General features: G+C 45.2%; 1 protein-coding gene across 1 annotated transcript in view; it reads right to left on the bottom strand.

The window, feature by feature from the left end:
- Positions 1 to 20,930, bottom strand: part of NETO1 (neuropilin and tolloid like 1) — a 285,056-nt gene that overhangs the window by 88,852 nt on the left and 175,274 nt on the right. Inside the window, exon 7 of the mRNA XM_063924971.1 lies at positions 5,125 to 5,353. Coding sequence (XP_063781041.1) covers positions 5,125 to 5,353 — 229 coding nt within the window. The remainder of the gene's footprint in view (positions 1 to 5,124; positions 5,354 to 20,930) is intronic.

The raw sequence follows: 20,930 nt of genomic DNA, 5'->3' as shown, positions 1-20,930 counted from the left end.
CTCAAAATACAAAAAAAATCACCTCTTCGGTGTGGAATTATTTCAACAGAAATGCGGACAACTGGTGTCAAGCCATGTGTTGCCTTTGTCAAGCTGTAATAAGTAGGGGGTAAGGACGTTAACCACCTAGGAACATCCTCCCTTATACGTCACCTTGACCGCATTCATCAGAAGTCAGTGACAAGTTCAAAAACTTTGGATGACAGCGGAAGCAGACCACTGACCACTAAATCCCTTCCTCTTGTAACCAAGCTCCTGCAAACCACACCACCAACTCCCTCAGTGTCAATTTCCTCCTTACACAGGAAAGCCAATAGTCCTGCAGGCCATGTCACTGTCAAGTCTGACGAGTCCTCTCCTGCCTGGGATTCCTCCGATGCATCCTTGAGTGTAACGCCTACTGCTGCTGGCGCTGCTGTTGTTGCTGCTGGGAGTCGATCGTCATCCCAGAGGGGATGTCGGAAGACCACTTGTACTACTTCCAGTAAGCAATTGACTGTCCAACAGTACTTTGCGAGGAAGATGAAATATCACAGCAGTCATCCTGCTGCAAAGCGGATAACTCAGGCCTTGGCAGCCTATATGGTGAGAAACGTGTTTCCAGTATCCACCGTTAATTCACAGGCAACTAGAGACTTGAATGAGGTATGGTGTACCCTGTACCAAATACCATCTAGGTTCCAATTCTCTAGGCAGGCAATACCGAAAATGTACACAGACGTCAGAAAAAGAGTCACCAGTGTCCTAAAAATGCAGTTGTACCCAATGTCCACTTAACCACGGACATTTGGACAAGTGGAGCAGGGCAGACTCAGGACTATATGACTGTGACAGCCCACTGGGTAGATGTATTGCCTCCCGCAGCAAGAACAGCAGCGGCGGCACCAGTAGCAGCATCTCGCAAACGCCAACTCGTTCCTAGGCAGGCTACGCTTCGTATCACCACTTTCCATTAGAGGCACACAGCTGACAACCTCTTACGGAAACTGAGGAACATCATCGCAGAATGGCTTACCCCAATTGGACTCTCCTGGGGATTTGTGACATCGGACAACGCCACCAATATTGTGCGTGCATTACATCTGGGCAAATTCCAGCACGTCCCATGTTTTGCACATACATTGAATTTGGTGGTGCAGAATTATTTAAAAAACGACAGGGGCGTGCAAGAGATGCTGTCGGTGGCCCGAAGAATTGCGGGCCACTTTCGGCATTCAGCCACCACGTGCCGAAGACTGGAGCACCAGCAAATAGTCCTGAACCTGCCCTGCCATCATCTGAAGCAAGAGGTGGTAACGAGGTGGAATTCAACCCTCTATATGCTTCAGAGGATGGAGGAGCAGCAAAAGGCCATTCAAGCCTATACATCTGCCTACGATATAGGCAAAGGAGGGGGAATGCACCTGACTCAAGCGCAGTGGAGAATGATTTCCGTCTTGTGCAAGGTTCTGCAACCCTTTGAGCTTGCCACACGTGAAGTCAGTTTAGACACTGCCAGTCTGAGTCAGGTCATTCCCCTCATCAGGCTTTTGCAGAAGAAGCTGGAGACATTGAAGGAGGAGCTAAAACAGAGCGATTCCGCTAAGCATGTGGGACTTGTGGACGGAGCCCTTAATTTGCTTAACCAGGATTCACGGGTGGTCAATCTGTTGAAATCAGAGCACCACATTTTGGCCAACGTGCTCGATCCTAGATTTAAAACCTACGTTGTATCTCTCTTTCCGGCAGACACAAGTCTGCAGAGGTTCAAAGACCTGCTGGTGAGAAAATTGTCAAGTCAAGCGGAACGTGACCCGTCAACAGCTCCTCCTTCACATTCTCCCGCAACTGGGGGTGCGAGGAAAAGGCTAAGAATTCCGAGCCCACCCGCTGGCGGTGATGCAGGGCAGTCTGGAGCGAGTGCTGACATCTGGCCTGGAACTGAAGGACCTGCCAACAATTACTGACATGTCGTCTACTGTCACTGCATATGATTCTCTCACCATTGAAAGAATGGTGGAGGATTATATGAGTGACCGCATCCAAGTAGGCACGTATGTATACTGGCAGGAAAAAGTGGCAATTTGGAGGCCCTTGCACAAACTGGCTTTATTTTACCTAAGTTGCCCCCCCTCAAGTGTGTACTCTGAAAGAGTGTTTAGTGCAGCCGCTCACCTTGTCAGCAATCGGCGTACAAGGTTACTTCCAGAAATTGTGGAGAAGATGATGTTCATCAAAATGAATTATAATCAATTCCTCCGTGGAGACATTCACCAGCAGCAATTGCCTCCAGAAAGTACATAGGGACCTGAGATGGTGGATTCCAGTGGGGATGAATTAATAATCTGTGAGGAGGGGGATGTACACAGTAAAAGGGGTGAGGAATCGGACGATGAGGAGGAGGTGGACATCTTGCCTCTGTAGAGCCAGTTTGTGCAAGGAGAGATTGATTGCTTCTTTTTTGGTGGGGGCCCAAACCAACCAGTCATTTCAGTCACAGTCGTGTGGCAGACCCTGTCGCTGAAATTATGGGTTTGTTAAAGTGTGCATGTCCTGTTTATAGAACATAAGGGTGGGTGGGAGGGCCCAAGGACAATTCCATCTTGCACCTCTTTTTTCTTTCATTTTTCTTTGCATCATGTGCTGTTTGGGGACTAGATGGGCCAGGTGTTTGTGTCGGCCACTTGGGTCGCTTAGCTTAGTCACACATCGACCTCATTGTACCTCTTTTTTTCTTTGCAGCATGTGCTGTTTGGGGACTATTTTTTAAATCTGCCATCCTGTCTGACACTGCAGTGCCACTCCTAGATGGGCCAGGTGTTTGTGTCGGCCACTTGGGTCGCTTAGCTTAGTCACACAGCTACCTCATTGCGCCTCTTTTTTTCTTTGCATCATGTGCTGTTTGGGGACTATTTTTTTGAAGTACCATCCTGTCTGACACTGCAGTGCCACTCCTAGATGGGCCAGGTGTTTGTGTAGGCCACTTGGGTCGCTTAGTTTAGTCATCCAGCGACCTCGTGCAAATTTTAGGACCCCCAAATTCTATGATTTAAGCTGTTTTTTGAGTTTTTTTTTTAAAAAAACACCCGAATCCAAAACACACCCGAATCCGACAAAAAAATTTCAGGGAGGTTTTGCCAAGACACATCCGAATCCAAAACACGGCCTCGGAACCAAATCCAAAACCAAAAACACAAAACCCGAAAAATTTCCGGTGCACATCCCTAATATATATATATATATATATATATATATTAAAAATAAAAAGAAGAAATGCAACTCCTAGTGCAACAAGCAATTTCTTAAAGTGACTTGTGCTCTGTATTCAGGTGTATAATGACGTCCCACAATGTGGGGGCAAAAACATTTTTTTTTGCCTAAGCTCGCTTAGGTGAAGTTCCTTAGTCCTGTGCACTTCAATAGTGTCCTAGTGGTATCATAAAATAGTAACGAAATTTTATGATTAAAAAATATGAGTTATTTATTAATACAAATGAATACAAATACATATCCATACATACATGTAAGTTCTAAAAGGTAAGCTTCCTTATAAAGGTCCAAAACCAACAGGGATTCCAGAATCATCCCAGCAGGAGATACAGCTTGGAGGGTCCCGGGAATCCATCTGTGTATACGCAGAAGGAGGCGGTGGCCACAAGGGATGCTGGGAGGGAATCCAATTGGATCCCTCTGACAGCACTGATGTGGAAAGAAGCCCATAGGCTTCTATAGGGTAATGCCAGCCTTTGCATAAGCTATTTATAAAAAAAATTGCAATACCATTAAGGCTGAGAAGGGAAAAAAAATGAAAATCTATTTAATCCATTTAAAAGGCATAAGTCATCAAAACAAATTTTCTAGGGCTGCAGATTTGTTAAATGCTAAACTACTGGGACAAGACAAGACAATTACATTTTCTCAAATGTCAATACATGGATGATAAATGTTTCTTACAAAAAAAAACTAAAACAAAATATAAATCAAAGTTAAATCAAATAATCAAAGCAGTTTCCATCTAAAAATAAATTATTTTAAAACGTACAAAATGTGTAGTTATCATTTCGAGACTTCAAAGATGGTGTGGGCATCAACGCACCCTAAAAGGTGCGTTGATGCCCACAAAACACTGCGTCATATGCGATTACCATTTAAGACCTTACATATGTGCGCACCACTGTGCATGCATGCGCAGAAGTGTGGAAATTGCAAATAGATATTCGCACTTCTGCAGGCCTTACTGAATAAGGCCCTTAGTGCGTACACACTGTGCAGTCTTTCAGATGACCAAAAGATATATCTTGCATCATTCAGTCATTTTATATACTGTGTGTGTGTGTGTGTGTGTGTGTGTGTGTGTGTGTGTGTGTGTGTGTCCAGTAGTGTGTACATACTAGACGCTAGATGATTTGAACAAAATCTTTAAATATATCTTCAGTTCTGAAGATGCGATGAATGATGCACAGGAGCATGCGATAATGCGTACACACTAGATAATGTTAACAATTTGTTATTCCGATTTGGCTAAAAATTATAAATTGCCCAATTTATCATCTAGTGTGTACCCAGCTTTACTGTGCCTATTATTTTTTCTACTTACAAATATACTTTACTGTGACACTGTTTATGTGGTATCCAATGGTAAAATAGAATATTATCTTGACAGAGAAAGCAATACGACAGCTTACATCCAAGTAATTAAATGTAGATTCCACCATATTTTTAGATTATAGTAATAATTACAAAAGCATTATATACTCTATGTCTGCGCAAAAAGAAACCATCGACCATAGTTAGTAGTGCAATCGGCAGCAGCTTGCAAGTGCTGGTGATTATCATCATCAACAACTATCTGTACCTACCCTTGACCACCCACAAACAACATTGTTTTCTCAGACATATACTGTATAACCTACTGTAAGTAGGAATGTCACTTCACTCTCCATGCTGGTATAAGTACCAGACTCACAAAAGGGCACGCACAAAGCAATTTCACACAAAACACAATACTCTACATGAGGGCCAATATTTCTTATGTAACTTACAGTAATTGTGTTATTAATGTTATGCTTCACAGGACATAAACCATGATCAGTGTAAACATGCACTATGGTACATTTGTATATCCTAAGAAAAAAATTGCCTTACGTTCTTGGAAAGATGTAAAGAGCATCTGGAAACGGCTTGTGCGGCTGCCTTCATCTGCCCACATTCGGATGACTCCAAGACCCGTGCGCAGCATCACATCGTTAGCAACAGTGCTGCAAAATTTAGCTTTCAAATCTTCTACTGAACTACTTCCATCGTACACAGCAACAAAATTCCTTTTACATTCATTTGAATTTTGCATTTCATAGTCCAAAAATCGCAAATATATCTGGAAATAAAGAAAGTACATATTGAGAGCACTATTACACATTGATTGAGCATTCAAAGTTCAATCAGTAAGTACTTCAATTATCTGCTATTCAAAGCAAACCATTTATTAAACTGCACATTATTGATGAAAAGAGGATATTTAATACTTGCTAGATAAATGTTTCCCGAGAATGTCTCAAAATGGCTAACTTTGAATAATAAAACTTCAGAGAAATATTGGCCCTCATTCCGAGTTGATCGGTCGCAAGGCGAATTTAGCAGAGTTACACACGCTAAGCCGCCGCCTACTGGGAGTGTATCTTAGCATCTTAAAATTGCGACCGATGTATTCGCAATATTGCGATTACTAACTACTTAGCAGTTTCAGAGTAGCTCCAGACTTACTCTGCCTGTGCGATCATTTCAGTGCTTGTCGTTCCTGGTTGACGTCACAAACACACCCAGCGTTCGCCCAGGCACTCCCACCGTTTCCCCGGCCACTCCTGCGTTTTTTCCGGAAACGGTAGCGTTTTCAGCCACACGCCCCTGAAACGCCGTGTTTCCGCCCAGTAACACCCATTTCCTGTCAATCACATTACGATCGCCGGAGCGAAGAAAAAGCCGTGAGTAAAAATACTTTCATCATAGTAAAGTTACTTGGCGCAGTCGCAGTGCGAACATTGCGCATGCGTACTAAGCGGATTTTCACTGCGATGCGATGAAAAATACCGAGCGAACAACTCGGAATGAGGGCCATTATGTATTAAAAACTTAAGCAAGATATATTTTCTCAAAACATAGGTTATGGTATATGCAATATACATAGGTTTTCCTACTTGTGCAATATACATAACATATGTATATGTATTCCTACTTGTCTTAGGCCTACAGTAGACATACAAGTACAGGATTGTACTGTACTGTACTGTACTTGAGTATAGATATAAGGTTTTTGAGTAACATAATTATATATTTATTACAATTTCCTTGAACTAAGTATGTAGGTATGATAAGTCCCCTTTCTTTAGAGCATAAACAAAAATGTTAAAGTTCCATATCAAGTATGTATATTTATGAAAGAATTTTGCTAGATAAGTATCATATTTAAATACATTTTGAATGTACTTTTCTGAATTTGTATATATTAAGGCCCCTATTCAGGTTGGATTGCAAAATTTGAGAAAACGCAATCCAGCCGATTATTAAATGACTGCATATGCATAGAGATTGCACTGTGCGTACACACCTGTGATTAATGATTATTTCTGCGAACGCATTGTGCTTCAACGCAATTGCATATTGATTGACAGGAAGCCAGCATTCATGGGAGGAAACATGGTGTTTTGTGGGTTCGTTTGAAAAAACGCAGGCGTGGTAAGGCATTTTTCGGGTGGGTCTCTGATGACAGCGATGACATCTTCCAGCCTATTGTGTATGCCGAATTGATGATTACTTTGTTTGGCGCATATGGAAAAACTCTTTGATGTTCCAGCATTTGCATATAGTTATGCGATCGCATCGGCATTGCGATGCATTCACAATTTCTGCAATGGCCATTTTTTTCTTTATTTGTGGGCGGCAATTATTTGATCGCAGCAACTGCTTTTTAGCAAGATTAGCAACCCAACCTGAATAGGGTTCTAAGCACACTTGATTTTTATTACAGTACCCTTGGTCTAAAGAGAATGTAACTGTGCTTTATGAAGCAGAAACAAAATAATGTAAATAAAGTCAACACTCATGTGTTTATACATGAAGTTGAACATGGAGATTATTCCTGGATGTTTAGTAGTGATATGACAGGGGTATAGCAAAATGTTCAGACTATTGACAATGTAGGTTTACAGATCTTTGCACCAGCGCAGCACTTGGTATGTTTATATTATGTACTCCCAGGAGAATAGTTAGGATTTCTTTTGTATAACAACACATTTATTTGCTATCACATAAAATTAGTTTATAAGGTCTTTATTTTTCATACTTGTATGTCATTCAGGCCCAGTCTTTCAGGAATCTTGAACATGTGAACCCCTTGCCTGTAAAATGGCGCTTCTCAACTTATGTATATAGCACAACACACAGTAGCCACAGGAGCCTGGTGTGTGACCGGCACAATAAAGTTTTTGTTGCCAGAACAATGCTACATCATAATGTCATGATGCAGGTTCAGAGAGGAGCCACGATTCTCGTGACCACGAATGGGAGAAGCAGACTTAGCAGTCTACAGGAGGTAAGTGTGGGCATGACTGACAAACATGAGTGGGAGTCATAGGGGCTAGAGAGACATGAGAGGGGGTCATGGGTGCCTAGAGATACATGAGCTGGGGTTTGGAGGGCTAGAGAGACATGAGCTGGGGTTAGCGGGACTAGAGATGAGGTGTGACAGGGGATCAAGCTGAAAACACAGGGCTGGGGAGACACAATGGGATTTTATGTTGAGACAAGGGCTGATAGGGCTGATACATGGTGGAGTATGGATGCTGAGACACAGAGGAGGGTTTTGGTTGAGACTCAGAAACATGTAGGTTGGGGTTGAGGCTGAGAGACACAGGTTGGGGGTTAGTAACAGGTAAGATGAGGCTGAGAGAGATGGTGGGAGATGTTGCTAAGAGACACAGGGTGGGAAATGAGACTGAGAGACACATGGTGGGGAAGGAGGCTGAAAGACATCAGGGGGATGAGGCTTAGAGACACAGGGGACATGAGTAGGTGACTGAGATGAAGTGACACAGGGAGGTTGAGGCTGGAGACACAGCGATAGTGCTGGAGAGACATAGTAGGGATAAGGCTGAGAGAAACAGGCAAGGATAAGGTTGGCTGAAGAGACAGAGGGTGGATGAGCCTGGAGGAACACAATGGCCAGCCAGCCAGTACCTACATGAGTGTGCTTGGCTGCAAGATTTCTGTTGCTGGCCTTGATCATTATACACTAAGGTACCAATACAGTGTGACCAGCACATGTTTTAGCTACAGTAATTATAAAGAAATGAATCAAGAATTGAGGTAATAAGGTGACTGTAGGTGGTTAAATAACTATAGACTACTTCCCCTCATTATCTTTGAAACAATTTACTACTGTACGGATGAAACACTTCAGTTGGGTTTCTGTTATATTAGACAATCCCCTATTTCCTTGCGTTTATATACATAGGCCAATAGCTGTAAGAGGCCATTGGTGCTTGGTACAGAGGTTCCCAAACTTCACCATTACAGTCCAGGGTTAAGGGTATCCAGGCGTGAGAACAGGTAACTAAATTGGTACCTCAGTCAATTTGATTTAACCATCTGTACTCAAGCAATGATATAATTAAAACCTGGACTGTAATTACAGAGTCTGTGAAACATTGCTTTGGTAGTTTCCCATTATTAGCCCACTGTGACTACATGCTTAAGAGGCAATTCTGGAAACAGCATATTGGACATTCTGGAATGATACATGTACAGCAAGCTGGCCACTTATTTATTCTAAGATAATGATCAATTACTGCACCCTCTCATTAATTTGCAGCACCTGCTACATATAAACAACTGCTTTGATATTTAATTATTTATTTTTTGGATCATTTGACATACTGTATAGCTACTTTAATTGTCATATTTATTATTGCATTAGCACTAGCAGAAATATTTATTTTAGTTATTTTTTTAGTTTAAGAGGTACTGTAAGTGAGTTTCTCCTTTTTGTGGAGATAATTACATTTCTTATCATTGGTTTTTCTGCTTTATGGATTCACCGCTGAAGCTGACTGTTGCTTTTGATTTACCTTATTTGTGATTTATTTTATTATTTCATTCAAATTTCATTTTTCATTATCAAAATAAGTGTCATTTGCTTATACACGCAATTGCATTTTTTTGAGTAAATACATTTAACATCTGTGCTTAATGACACAAATGCTTTGAAACTCAGCAAAAGCCTCATAATAATGTTTATGTAATGGATGCATTTTATTGATGCAGATAAGTATAAACAGGGGTGTATCTTCCTATTGGCCAGGATGGCACTCGCCAGGGGCGCCAGTCGAGGAGGGGTGCCATCCAGAGGTGCCCATCCACGGACAGTAGGTACTGTAGATTCACTTTTAGAGGCAGCAGCTATCCCCCCACCCCCGTGTAGTTCCTCACCAGCATGGATGCCCAGTAATGATCACAGCATGCAGCAGCAGCTGCTGGGAGCTGTAGTTTATGTAGAGTTTCTTGTCTGTATTGTGGTGTGGTGCTGGACCCTGGCGCCAATTATAGTGGCTGCTGCATTCTTTGATCATTAATGGGCATCCCTGCTGTTGAGGAACTACATGGGGGGATAGCTGCTGCCTCTAAAAGTGAATCTACCTAAAAGTGCTGCCTTTAATAGTAAAATCAACATGGGGAATATGTGTGTCTGGCACTGTTGGGGCATATGTGTGTCTGGCACTGTGGGGGCATACATGTGTCTGACGCTGTGGGGGCATATGTGTATCTGGCACTGTGGGGGCATTTGAGTGTCTGGCACTGTTCGGGCATATGAGTGGCTGGTACTGTGGGAGCATACTGTATGTGTATCTGGCACTGTGGAGGCATATGTGTATTTGGCACTATACTCAGAGGCATTATGTGTATCTGGCACTGCACTACTGGGGTCAATATGTGTAACTGGCACTATACTGTGGGACATTATGTGCATCTAACACTATACTCGGGACATTATGTGTAAGGAGAACTACTGTGAGTATTATGTGTAAGGCTGCTAATTGTGCGTGTGCATGTGTAGGGGGTATGATTATATATTTATAGTTTGATATAATATAAAATTGTGAGACCACGCCCACTTTCCCAGGAGCATGCACGCCTTCCCATATATATGGGCACTACTGTGTGGCATAATGTGTATAAAGGGTAGTACTCAGTGGTGTATCTATAATGGGTGCAGTGTGTGCGGTGCACACGGGCCCCTGAGTCCACGGGGGCTCACACTGCACCCATTTCTCCTATACTTTCCTTTCCAGAGTCCATCGCTGACTGTGTATGGGTCCCCTCTAGTGTGCTGTACAGTGCACTAGAGACTCTGGCACTGTACAGCGCATGCGTAGGACTTAAAGAAAATGGCGCGGTGGCCATTTTTCTGAGTCCTGCGCATATGCTGTAGACTCTGGCACTGTGCTGATGGCTATGAGAGAGTGGCGATGGCTATGAGAGAGGAGGGGGCCCAAACATGGAGTTTGCACACGGGTCCCCTCCTGTCTAGAGATGCCCCTGGTACTACTGTGTAGCATAACGTGAATAATGTACTGTACATTATTGTGCTGTGTATTGTGAGTAAGGCACACTATTGTGGTGTAATTTGAATTGGGGTACTATTGAGTGGCCATGTCCCTTTTTTGGCACACGTGCCTTCCCTATTTAAAATATGGGGGGGGGCACCAGTCTTTTACTTTGCCAGGGGCGCTCGGACCCCTAAATACACCCATGAGTATAAATATATTAGAGATGAGCAGGTTCGGTTCTCTAAGAACCGAACCCTACCAAACATCACATCTGAGTCCAGCTCGGGTTTTCCCGCCAGACTCGAAAAACCAGAACGAGGCAAAATGAAATCATCCCGCCATGGGATTCTCACGGGTTTTGGAATCCATATAAGGAGCCGCACATTTCACTCCATTTTCACCACCATTTTCACTCCAGTCCTGGAGAGTGTAGCGATAGGACGTGCTCTCTCCTCAGTGTCTGTCTGTGCGGGAAAGTGGTGTGGCGACCTGCTCTTATGTGTCATTTCAGTGTTGTCTTGTGCTGCATCAGTCCAGTGGTGGTGTCCTGTGCTACATCAGTCCAGTCACAGTGGTGGTGTCCTGTGCTGCCATAATCTCAGTGCTGGCTTATAAGTCCACTCCAGTGGTGCTGTTTTTTGCTGCATCAGTCAAGTGGTGGTGTATTGTGCTGCATCAGTCCAGTCACAGTGGTGTTGTCCTGTGCTGCCACAAGTCCAGTGCTGCTGTATAAGTCCAGTCCAGTGGTGCTGTCTTGTGCTGCATCAGTCCAGTGGTGGTGTCCTGTGCTGCCATAAGTCCAGTGGTGCTGTGTCCTGTGCTGCCATATGTCCAGTGGTGCTGCTGTATAAGTACAGTGCAGATGTGTTGTGTTGTGCTACATGTCCAGTGGTGCTGCTGTATAAGTCCAGGGGTACTGCTGTATAAGTCCAGGGTTACTGCCGTATAAGTCCAGTGGTACTGCCGTATAAGTCCAGTGGTACTGCCATATAAGTCCAGTGATACTGCCATATAAGTCCAGTGCTATCATATAAGTCCAGTCCAGTGGTACTGCCATATAAGTCCAGTGATACTGCTGTATAAGTCCAATGGTACTGCCATATAAGTCCAGTGGTACTGCCGTATAAGTCCAGTGGTACTGCTGTATGGCATCCGGTCTGAAGATCGACACTGTCTAGGTCGACAATGTTTAGGTCAACCACTATAGGTTGACAGTCACTAGGTCCACAGGGTCTGAAGGTCGACAGGGGTTATAGGTTGACATGTGCTAGGTCGACAGGTCAAAAGGTCAACATGAGTTTTTCACATTTTCCCTTTTTTGAACTTTTTCATACTTAACGATCTACGTGGACTACGATTGGAACTGTAATCTGTGCCGAGTGAAGCGGTAGCAGAGCGAGGCACCTTTCCCGAAGCATGGCGAGCGAAGCGAGCCATGTGAGGGGACACGGTGCACTAATTGGGGTTCCCGGTCACTGTACGAAGAAAACAACACCAAAAAAACATGAAAAACTCATGTTGACCTTTTGACCTGTCGACCTAGCACATGTCAACCTAGAAACCCTGTCGACCTTCAGACCCTGTAGACCTAGTGACTGTCAATATATAGTGGTCGACTTCAACATTGTCGACCTAGAAACTGTCGATTTGATGATCCAAACCCTGCTGTATAAGTCCAGTGGTACTACCATATAAGTCCAGTGATACTGCCGTATAAGTCCAGTGGTACTGCTGTATAAATCCAGTCCAGTGATACTGCTGTATAAGTCCATTGGTACTGCCATATAAGTCCAGTGGTACTGCCATATAAGTCCAGTGATACTGCCGTATAAGTCCAGTGGTACTGCCGTATAAATCTAGTCCAGTGATACTGCTGTATAAGTCCAGTGGTATTGCCATATAAGTCCAGTGGTACTGCCATATAAGACCAGTGATACTGCCATATAAGTCCCATGGTACTGCTGTATATGTCCAGTGGTACTGATGTATAAGTCCAGTCCAGTAGTGCTGCTGTATAAGTCCAGTGGTACTGCTGTATAAGTCCAGTGATACTGCCGTATAAGTCCAGTGGTACTGCTGTATAAGTCCTGTGGTACTGCCATATAAGTCTAGTGATACTGCCGTATAAGTCCAGTGGTACTGCCGTATAAATCCTGTCCAGTGGTACTGACGTATAAGTCCAGTGGTACTGCCCTATAAGTCTAGAGATACTGTTGTATAAGTCCAGTGGTACTGCCGTATAAGTCCAGTGGTACTGCCATATAAGTCCAGTCCAGGGGTACTGCCGTAAAAGTCCAATGGTACTGCCATATAAGTCCAGTCCAGTGGTACTGCCGTATAAGTCCAGTGGTACTGCTGTATACGTCCAGTCATGTGGTACAGCCATATAAGTCCATTCCAGTGGTACTGCTGTATAAGTCCAGTGGTGATGTCCTTTGCTGTATATTTTTTACTCCAAATAAAGGGATTATTAATATTTAATCCAAATATTTTTTACAGAGTTTGCCCTGTGTGGCATAGGGGTACGCTCTCCTGTGCCACATATTGGGGGTTATTCTGAGTTGATCGCAGCAGGAATTTTGGTAGCAGTTGGGCAAAACCATGTGCACTGCAGGGGAAGCAGATATAACATGTGCAGAGAGAGTTAGATTTGGGTGTGGTGTGTTCAATCTGAAATCTAAATTGCAGTGTAAAAATAAAGCAGCAAGTAATTACCCTGCACAGAAACAAAATAACCCACCCAAATCTAACTCTCCCTGCAAATGTTATATCTGCCTCACCTGCAGTGCAAATGGTTTTGTCCAACTGCTAACAAATTTGATGCTGCGATCAACTCGGAATTACCCCCATTGTTATATAACTCCAGAAAACTAATGGAGATCAAAAATTTGGAGGATAAAATAGGGAAAGATCAAGAAACACTTCCTCCTAGTGCTGAAGCTGCTGCCACTAGTCATGACATAGACAATGAAATGCCATCAACGTCGTCTGCCAAGGCCGGTGCCCAATGTCATAGTAGAGGGCATGTAAAATCCAAAAAGCCAAAGTTCAGTAAAATTACCCAAAAAATTAATTTAAATAATCTGAGGAGAAACGTAAACTCGCCAATATGCCATTTACGACACGAAGTGGCAAGGAACGGCTAAGGCCCTGGCCTATTTTCATGACTAGTGGTTCAGCTTCACATGACGATGGAAGCCCTCATCCTCCCGCTAGAAAAACTATAAGAGTTAAGCTGGCAAAAGCACCGCTTAGAACTGTGCGTTCTAAGATGGTATCACAAATCCCCAAGGAGAGTCCAAGTGTGTCGGCGGTTGTGATGCCTGAATTTCCCAACACTGGACAGGAATAGGTGGCTCCTTCTACCATTTGCATGCCCTCTACAAGTTCTGGAAGGAGTACCCACAGTCCAGTTTCTGATATTCAAATTGAAGATGTCACTTCTGAAGTACACCAGGAGGAGGATATGGGTGTCGCTGGCGCTGAGGAGAAAAATACCAAAAAAGCCACCTCTTCAGTGTGGAAATATTTCTCCACAAATCCCGACAACAGGTGTCAAGCCGTGTGTTGCCTTTGTCAATCCCTAATAAGTAGGGGTAAGGACGTTAGCCACCTAGGAACATCCTCCCTTATACGTCACCTGCAGCACATTCATCAGAAGTCATTGTCAAGTTCAGAAACTTTGGGTAAGAGTGTAAGCAGTCCACTGACACCTAAATCCCTTCTTCCTCTTGTACCCAAGCTCCTGGAAGCCACATCACCAACTCCCTCAACTTCAATTTTTTCCTCAGTCAGGAACGTCAGTAGTCCTGCAGGCCATGTCACTGGAATGACTGACGAGTCCTCTCCTAACCGGGATTCCTCCAGAGGATCCTTAAATGGTACGCCTACTGCTGCTGCCACTGCTGTTGGTGCTGCTGGGAGGTGATCATCATCCCAGAGGGGAAGTTGGAAGACCACTTGTACTACTTCAACTAAGCAATTGACTGTCCAACAGTACTTTGCGAGGAAGATGAAATATGACAGCAGTCACCCTGTTGCAAAGTGGATAACTGAGGCCTTGAAATATATGTTGGTGCTAGATGTGCATCCGGTATCCACTGTTGGTGCAGTGGGATTTAGACAATTGATGGAGGTAGTGTGTCCCTGGTACCAAATCCCATCTAGATTCCACTTCACTACGAAAGCGATTCCCGGACTGTACAAGGACATTAAGAAAAGTGTCCTCAGTGTCCTGAAAAATGCGGCTGTACCCAGTGTCCACTTAACCATGGACATGTGGACAAGTGGAGCAGGGCAAACTAAGGACTACATGACTGTGACAGCCCACTGGGTAGCTGTATTGCCTCCCGCAGCAACAACAGCAGCAGCACCAGTAGCAGCATCTCACAAAGGCCAGCTCTTTCCTAGGCAGGCTACACTGTGTATCACCAGTTTCCATAAGAGGCACACCACTGACAACCTCTTACGGAAACTGAGGGACATCATCACACAATGGCTTACCCCACTTAGACTCTCCTGGGGATTTGTGATATCGTACAATGCCACCAATATTGTGCGTGCATTACATCTGGGCAAATTCCAGCACGTCCCATGTTTTGCACATACAATTAATGTGGTGGTGCAGAATTTTTTGAAAAGTTACAGGGGAATGCAGGAGATGCTGTTGGTGGCCCAATAAATTGCCAGCCACTTTCGGCACTCAGCCACCACGTGCCGAACACTGGAGCACCAGCAAACACTCCTGACCTGCCCTGCCATCACCTGAAGCAAGAGGTGGTAACGAGGTAGAATTCAACGGGTGTGGTTCATCAAATCGACAGTATCTAGGTTGACAATGTTTAGGTCGACCACTATAGGTCGACAGTCACTAGGTCGACATGGATGGAAGGTCGACATGTGCTAGGTCGACAGGTCTAAAGGTCGACATGAGGATTTTTTTTTGTGTCGTTTTCTTCGTAGAGTGACCGGGATCCCAAATTAGGGCACCGCGTCCCCTCGCATGGCTCGCTTCGCTCGCCATGCTTCGGGTATGGTGCCTTCGCTCCGCTACCGCTTCGCTCGGCACAGATTACTGTTCCAATCGTAGTCCACGTGGATCGTTAAGTATAAAAAAATTAAAAAAAAAAAAAAAAAATTTGAAAAACGCATGTCGACCTAGCACATGTCGACCTAGAAACACTGTCGACCTTCCATCCATGTCGACCTAGTGATTGTCGACTTATAGTGGTCGACATAAACATTGTCGACCTAGATACTGTCGATCTTCAGACCGGATCCCAATTCAACACTCTATATGTTTCAGAGGATGGAGGAGCAGCAAAAGTCTATTCAAGCCTATAAATCCACCTATGATATAGGCAAAGGAGGGGGAATGCACCTGACTCAAGCGCAGTGGAGAATGATTTCCATCTTGTGCAAGTTTCTCCAACCCTTCGAACCTGCCACACGTGAAGTCAGTTCAGACCTTGCCCGCTTGAGTCAGGTCATTCCCCTCATCAGGCTTTTGCAGAAGCTGCTGGAGAAATTGAAGGAGGAGCTAAAATGGAGCAATTCCACTAAGTATGTGGAACTTGTGGATGGAGCGCTTCATTCGCTTTGCCAGGATTCAAGGGTGGTTAATCTGTTGAAATCATAGCACTACATTTTGGCCACCATGCTCGATCCTAAGTTTAAAGCCTACGTTGTATCTCTCTTTCCGGCAGACACAAGTCTGCAGAGGTTCAAAGACCTGCTGGTGAGACAATTGTCAACTCAAGCAGAACGTGACCCATCAACAGCTCCTCCTTAATTTTCTCCCGCAACTGGGGCTGTGAGGAAAAGGATAACATTTCCTAACCCACCCGCTGGCAGTGATGCAGGGCAGTCAATATTGTGAGGTGTGAGGTGTTCAGAAAATACTGGAAATCAGTGGAAATTAATGTTATTGAGGTTAATAATACCGTAGGGTCAAAATTACCCTCAAATTCTGTGATTTTAGCTGTTTTTATGTTTTTAAAAAATCAGGAGCCAAAGCTAACATCAGGTCCAGACTGAAGGAGCTGCCAACGATTACTGACATGTCTACTGTCACTGCATATGATGCTGTCACCATTGAAAGAATGGTGCGGCACAAACACATGGCGCATCTAGGAGTGGCACGGCAGTGTCAGCCAGGATGGCAGTTTTAAAAACTAGGCCCCAGAGTGCACATAATGCATAGAAGAAAAAGAGGTGCAATGAGGTAGCTAGATGACTAAGCTAAGCGACACAACTGGGTGGCACAAACACCTGGCCCATCTAAGAGTGGCACTGCAGTGTCAGAAAGGATGGCAGTTTTAAAAACCAGGCCCCAAAGATCACATAATGAAAAGAATAAAGAGGTGCAAGATGGATTTGTCCTTGGGCCCTCCCACCCATCCTAATGTTGTATAAATAGGACATGCACACTTTAACAAACCAATCATTTCAGTGACAGGTTCTGCCACACAACTGTGGCTGAAATGATTGCTTTGTTTGGGGCCCCACCAAAAAAAGAAACAATTAATCTCTCCTTGCACAACTGGCTCTGCAGTGGAAAGATGTCATCCTCATCCTCAAATCCCCCCCCCCCCCCCAAATTCCACACTGAAGAGGTGGCTTTTTGGGTATTTTGCCCAGGCACGACAATGGGCTATTTCTTCCCTTGGCCAACAACTGTTTCCACTGGTGCCTTGTTCAAACAAACCACATCCCCATCAGAATCCTCATCGTCAACTACCTCCGCAGCGACAGCTACACCCATATCCTCCTCATCCTGGTGTACTTCTACAGTGACATCCTGAATCTCAATATCAGCAACTGGACTGGCAGTGCTCCTACCAGCACTTGCAGGGGGCATGCAAATGGTGGTAGGAGCCCCCTCTTCCCATACAGTGTTGTGAAGGGCAGGCCTATACATCACAACCGCAGACAGTACCAGCACTCCTTTATTTTCACAAAACCCCTGTAATTTTGCAGCATACAAGACAGGGCCAGAGTACGTTGATTTTCACTGCACCCTAGAATTATTACAGTATGCATGACAGGGCCAGTGTACATTGATTTTCACTGCACCCTAGAATAATTACAGCATACAAGACAGGGCCAGTGTACATTGATTTTCACTGCACCCCTGAATTTTTACAACATGCAAGGCCAGTGTAATGTTATTTGAACAGCAACACCCCTATATTTTACAGCATACTTGTGTGCTTTTAATTTTTAACAACTGCACCTCTGAATTTTTACAACATACAGGGCCAGCAGCACCCCTATATTTTACAGCATAAAGAAGTGTGCTTTTAATTTTTACCAACTGCACCCCTGAAATTTTACAACATGCACGCCAGTGTAAAGTTATTTGAACAGCAACACCCCTATATTTTACAGCATACAGCAGTGTGCATTTAATTTTTAACCACCCCTGAATTTTTATAGCATACAGGGCCAGTGTACATTGATTTTCACTGCACCCTAGAATCATTACAGCTTTCAAGACAGGGCCAGTGTACATTGATTTTCACTGCACCCCTGAATTTTTACAACATACAGGGCCAGTGTAATGTTATTTGAACAGCAGCACCCCTATATTTTACAGCATACAGTAGTGTGCTTTTAATTTTTAACAACTGCACCTCTGAATTTTTACAACATACTGGGCCAGCAGTACCTCTATATTTTAAAGCATACAGGAGCAGTGTGCTTGTAATTTTTAACACCTGCACCCCCTGGATTTTTATAACATACAGGGCTAGTGTAATGTTATTTGAACAGCAACACCCCTATACAGATGTGTAACTAGGGTAGGGTGAGTGGGGCATGTGCCCTGGGCGCCCTGGCAGGCACAGGAGAAGGGGGCGCCGCCGGAGGCCAGGGCATCATGCCCCACTTGCCCCGTCACGCTGAAATGTGAGGGGAGGAGAGCACAGCGTCTCTCCCTCCCCTCACCGCCGCTGCCAGGACTAGCAGCGCTGCCAGCAGTGCTGCGTGCGTCCGGTCTCCAGCGTTAGCCAATCACAGCTTGCGGACCAGCTCCTGATTGGCTGCCGGTCCGCGAGCTCTGATTGGCTAGAGAACCGGTGCCACACTGCCGCCGGAGACCTGGAGCGGTGAGGGGAAGGAGAGGCGCTGCGCTCTCCTCCCCTCACATAGCAACACAAGCTGTGAGTGACCGGGGGGGACTCGGGGGAGCACAGTGGGGCATGTATCTGGCACAGTGGGGCATGTATCTGGCATAGTGGGGCAGGTATCTGGCACTGTGGGGCAGGTATCTGGCACTGTGGGGCATGTAACTGGCACTGTGGGGCAATGTATCTGGCACTGTGGGGCAATGTAACTGGCACTGTGGGGCAATGTTTCTGGCACTGTGGGGCAATGTAACTGGCACTGTGGGGCATGTATCTGGCACTGTGGGGCATGTAACTGGCACTGTGGGGCAATGTATCTGGCACTGTGGGGCAATGTAACTGGCACAGTGGGGCATGTATCTGGCACAGTGGGGCATGTATCTGGCACAGTGGGGCAATGTAACTGGCACTGTGGGGCAATGTATCTGGCACTGTGGGGCAATGTAACTGGCACTGTGGGGCAATGTAACTGGCACTGTGGGACAATGTATCTGGCACTGTGGGGCAATGTAACTGGCACTGTGGGGCAATGTATCTAGCACTGTTGGGCATGTATCTGGCATTGTGGGGCATGAATCCGGCACTGTGGGGCATGTATCCGGCACTGTGGGGCATTGTATCTGGCACTGTGGGGCAATGTAACTGGCACTGTGGGTCATTTTCAGTGGCCACACCCCTTCTGGTGTGTGACCACACCCCTTCTGGTGTGTGGTCACGCCCATTTTGTCAACACACGCGCCAAAGGCGCGCGCACATGCTTCTTTTAGTTTTTTTTTTGGGGGGGGTGCCATTTTCCATCTTGCCCTGGGCTCCGAAAACCCTAGCTATGCTTCTGCCCCTATATATTACAGCATACAGCAGTGTGCTTTTAATTTTTAACTGCACCCCTGAATTTTTATAGCATACAGGGCCAGTGTACATTGATTTTCACTGCACCCTAGAATCATTACAGCTTACAAGACAGGGCCAGTGTACATTGATTTTCACTGCACCCCTGAATTTTTACAACATACAGGGCCAGTGTAATGTTATTTGAACAGCAGCACCCCTATATTTTACAGTATACTTGTGTGCTTTTAATTTTTAACAACTGCACCTCTGAATTTTTACAACATACAGGGCCAGCAGCACCCCTATATTTTACAGCATACAGAAGTGTGCTTTTCATTTTTACCAACTGCACCCCTGAAATTTTACAACATGCACGCCAGTGTAAAGTTATTTGAACAGCAACACCCCTATATTTTACAGCTTACAGCAGTGTGCATTTATTTTTTAACCACCCCTGAATTTTTATAGCATACAGGGCCAGTGTACATTGATTTTCACTGCACCCTAGAATCATTACAGCTTTCAAGACAGGGCCAGTGTACATTGATTTTCACTGCACCCCTGAATTTTTACAACATACAGGGCCAGTGTAATGTTATTTGAACAGCAGCACCCCTATATTTTACAGCATACAGTAGTGTGCTTTTAATTTTTAACAACTGCACCTCTGAATTTTTACAACATACTGGGCCAGCAGTACCTCTATATTTTAAAGCATACAGGAGCAGTGTACTTGCAATTTTTAACACCTGCACCCCCTGGATTTTTATAACATACAGGGCTAGTGTAATGCTATTTGAACAGCAACACCCCTATACAGAGGCGTAACTAGGGCAGGTCGAGTGGGGCACGTGCCCTGGGCGCCTTGGCAGGCACAGGAGAGGGGGGCGCCGCCGGCCAGGGCATCATGCCCCACTTGCCCCGTCACGCTGAAATGTGAGGGGAGGAGAGCGCAGCGTCTCTCCCTCCCCTCACCGCCGCTGCCAGGACTAGCAGCGCTGCCAGCAGCGCTGCGTGTGTCCGGTCTCCAACGTTAGCCAATCAGAGCTTGCAGACCGGCTCCTGATTGGCTGCCGGTCCACGAGCTCTGATTGGCTAGAGAACCGGTGCCACACAGCCGCCGGAGACCTGGAGCGGTGAGGGGAAGGAGAGGCGCTGCACTCTCCTCCCCTCACATAGCAACTCAAGCGGTGAGTGACCGGGGGGGGGACTCGGGGGAGCACAGTGGGGCAGGTATCTGGCACAGTGGGGCAGGTATCTGGCATTGTGGGGCAGGTATCTGGCACTGTGGGGCATGTAACTGGCACTGTGGGGCAATGTATCTGGCACTGTGGGGCAATGTAACTGGCACTGTGGGGCAATGTATCTGGCACTGTGGGGCAATGTAACTGGCACT

The sequence above is a fragment of the Pseudophryne corroboree genome, chromosome 5, assembly GCF_028390025.1.
Source record: "Pseudophryne corroboree isolate aPseCor3 chromosome 5, aPseCor3.hap2, whole genome shotgun sequence".
Taxonomy (NCBI): domain Eukaryota; kingdom Metazoa; phylum Chordata; class Amphibia; order Anura; family Myobatrachidae; genus Pseudophryne; species Pseudophryne corroboree.
This window is presented reverse-complemented; position numbering and strand designations above follow the sequence as displayed.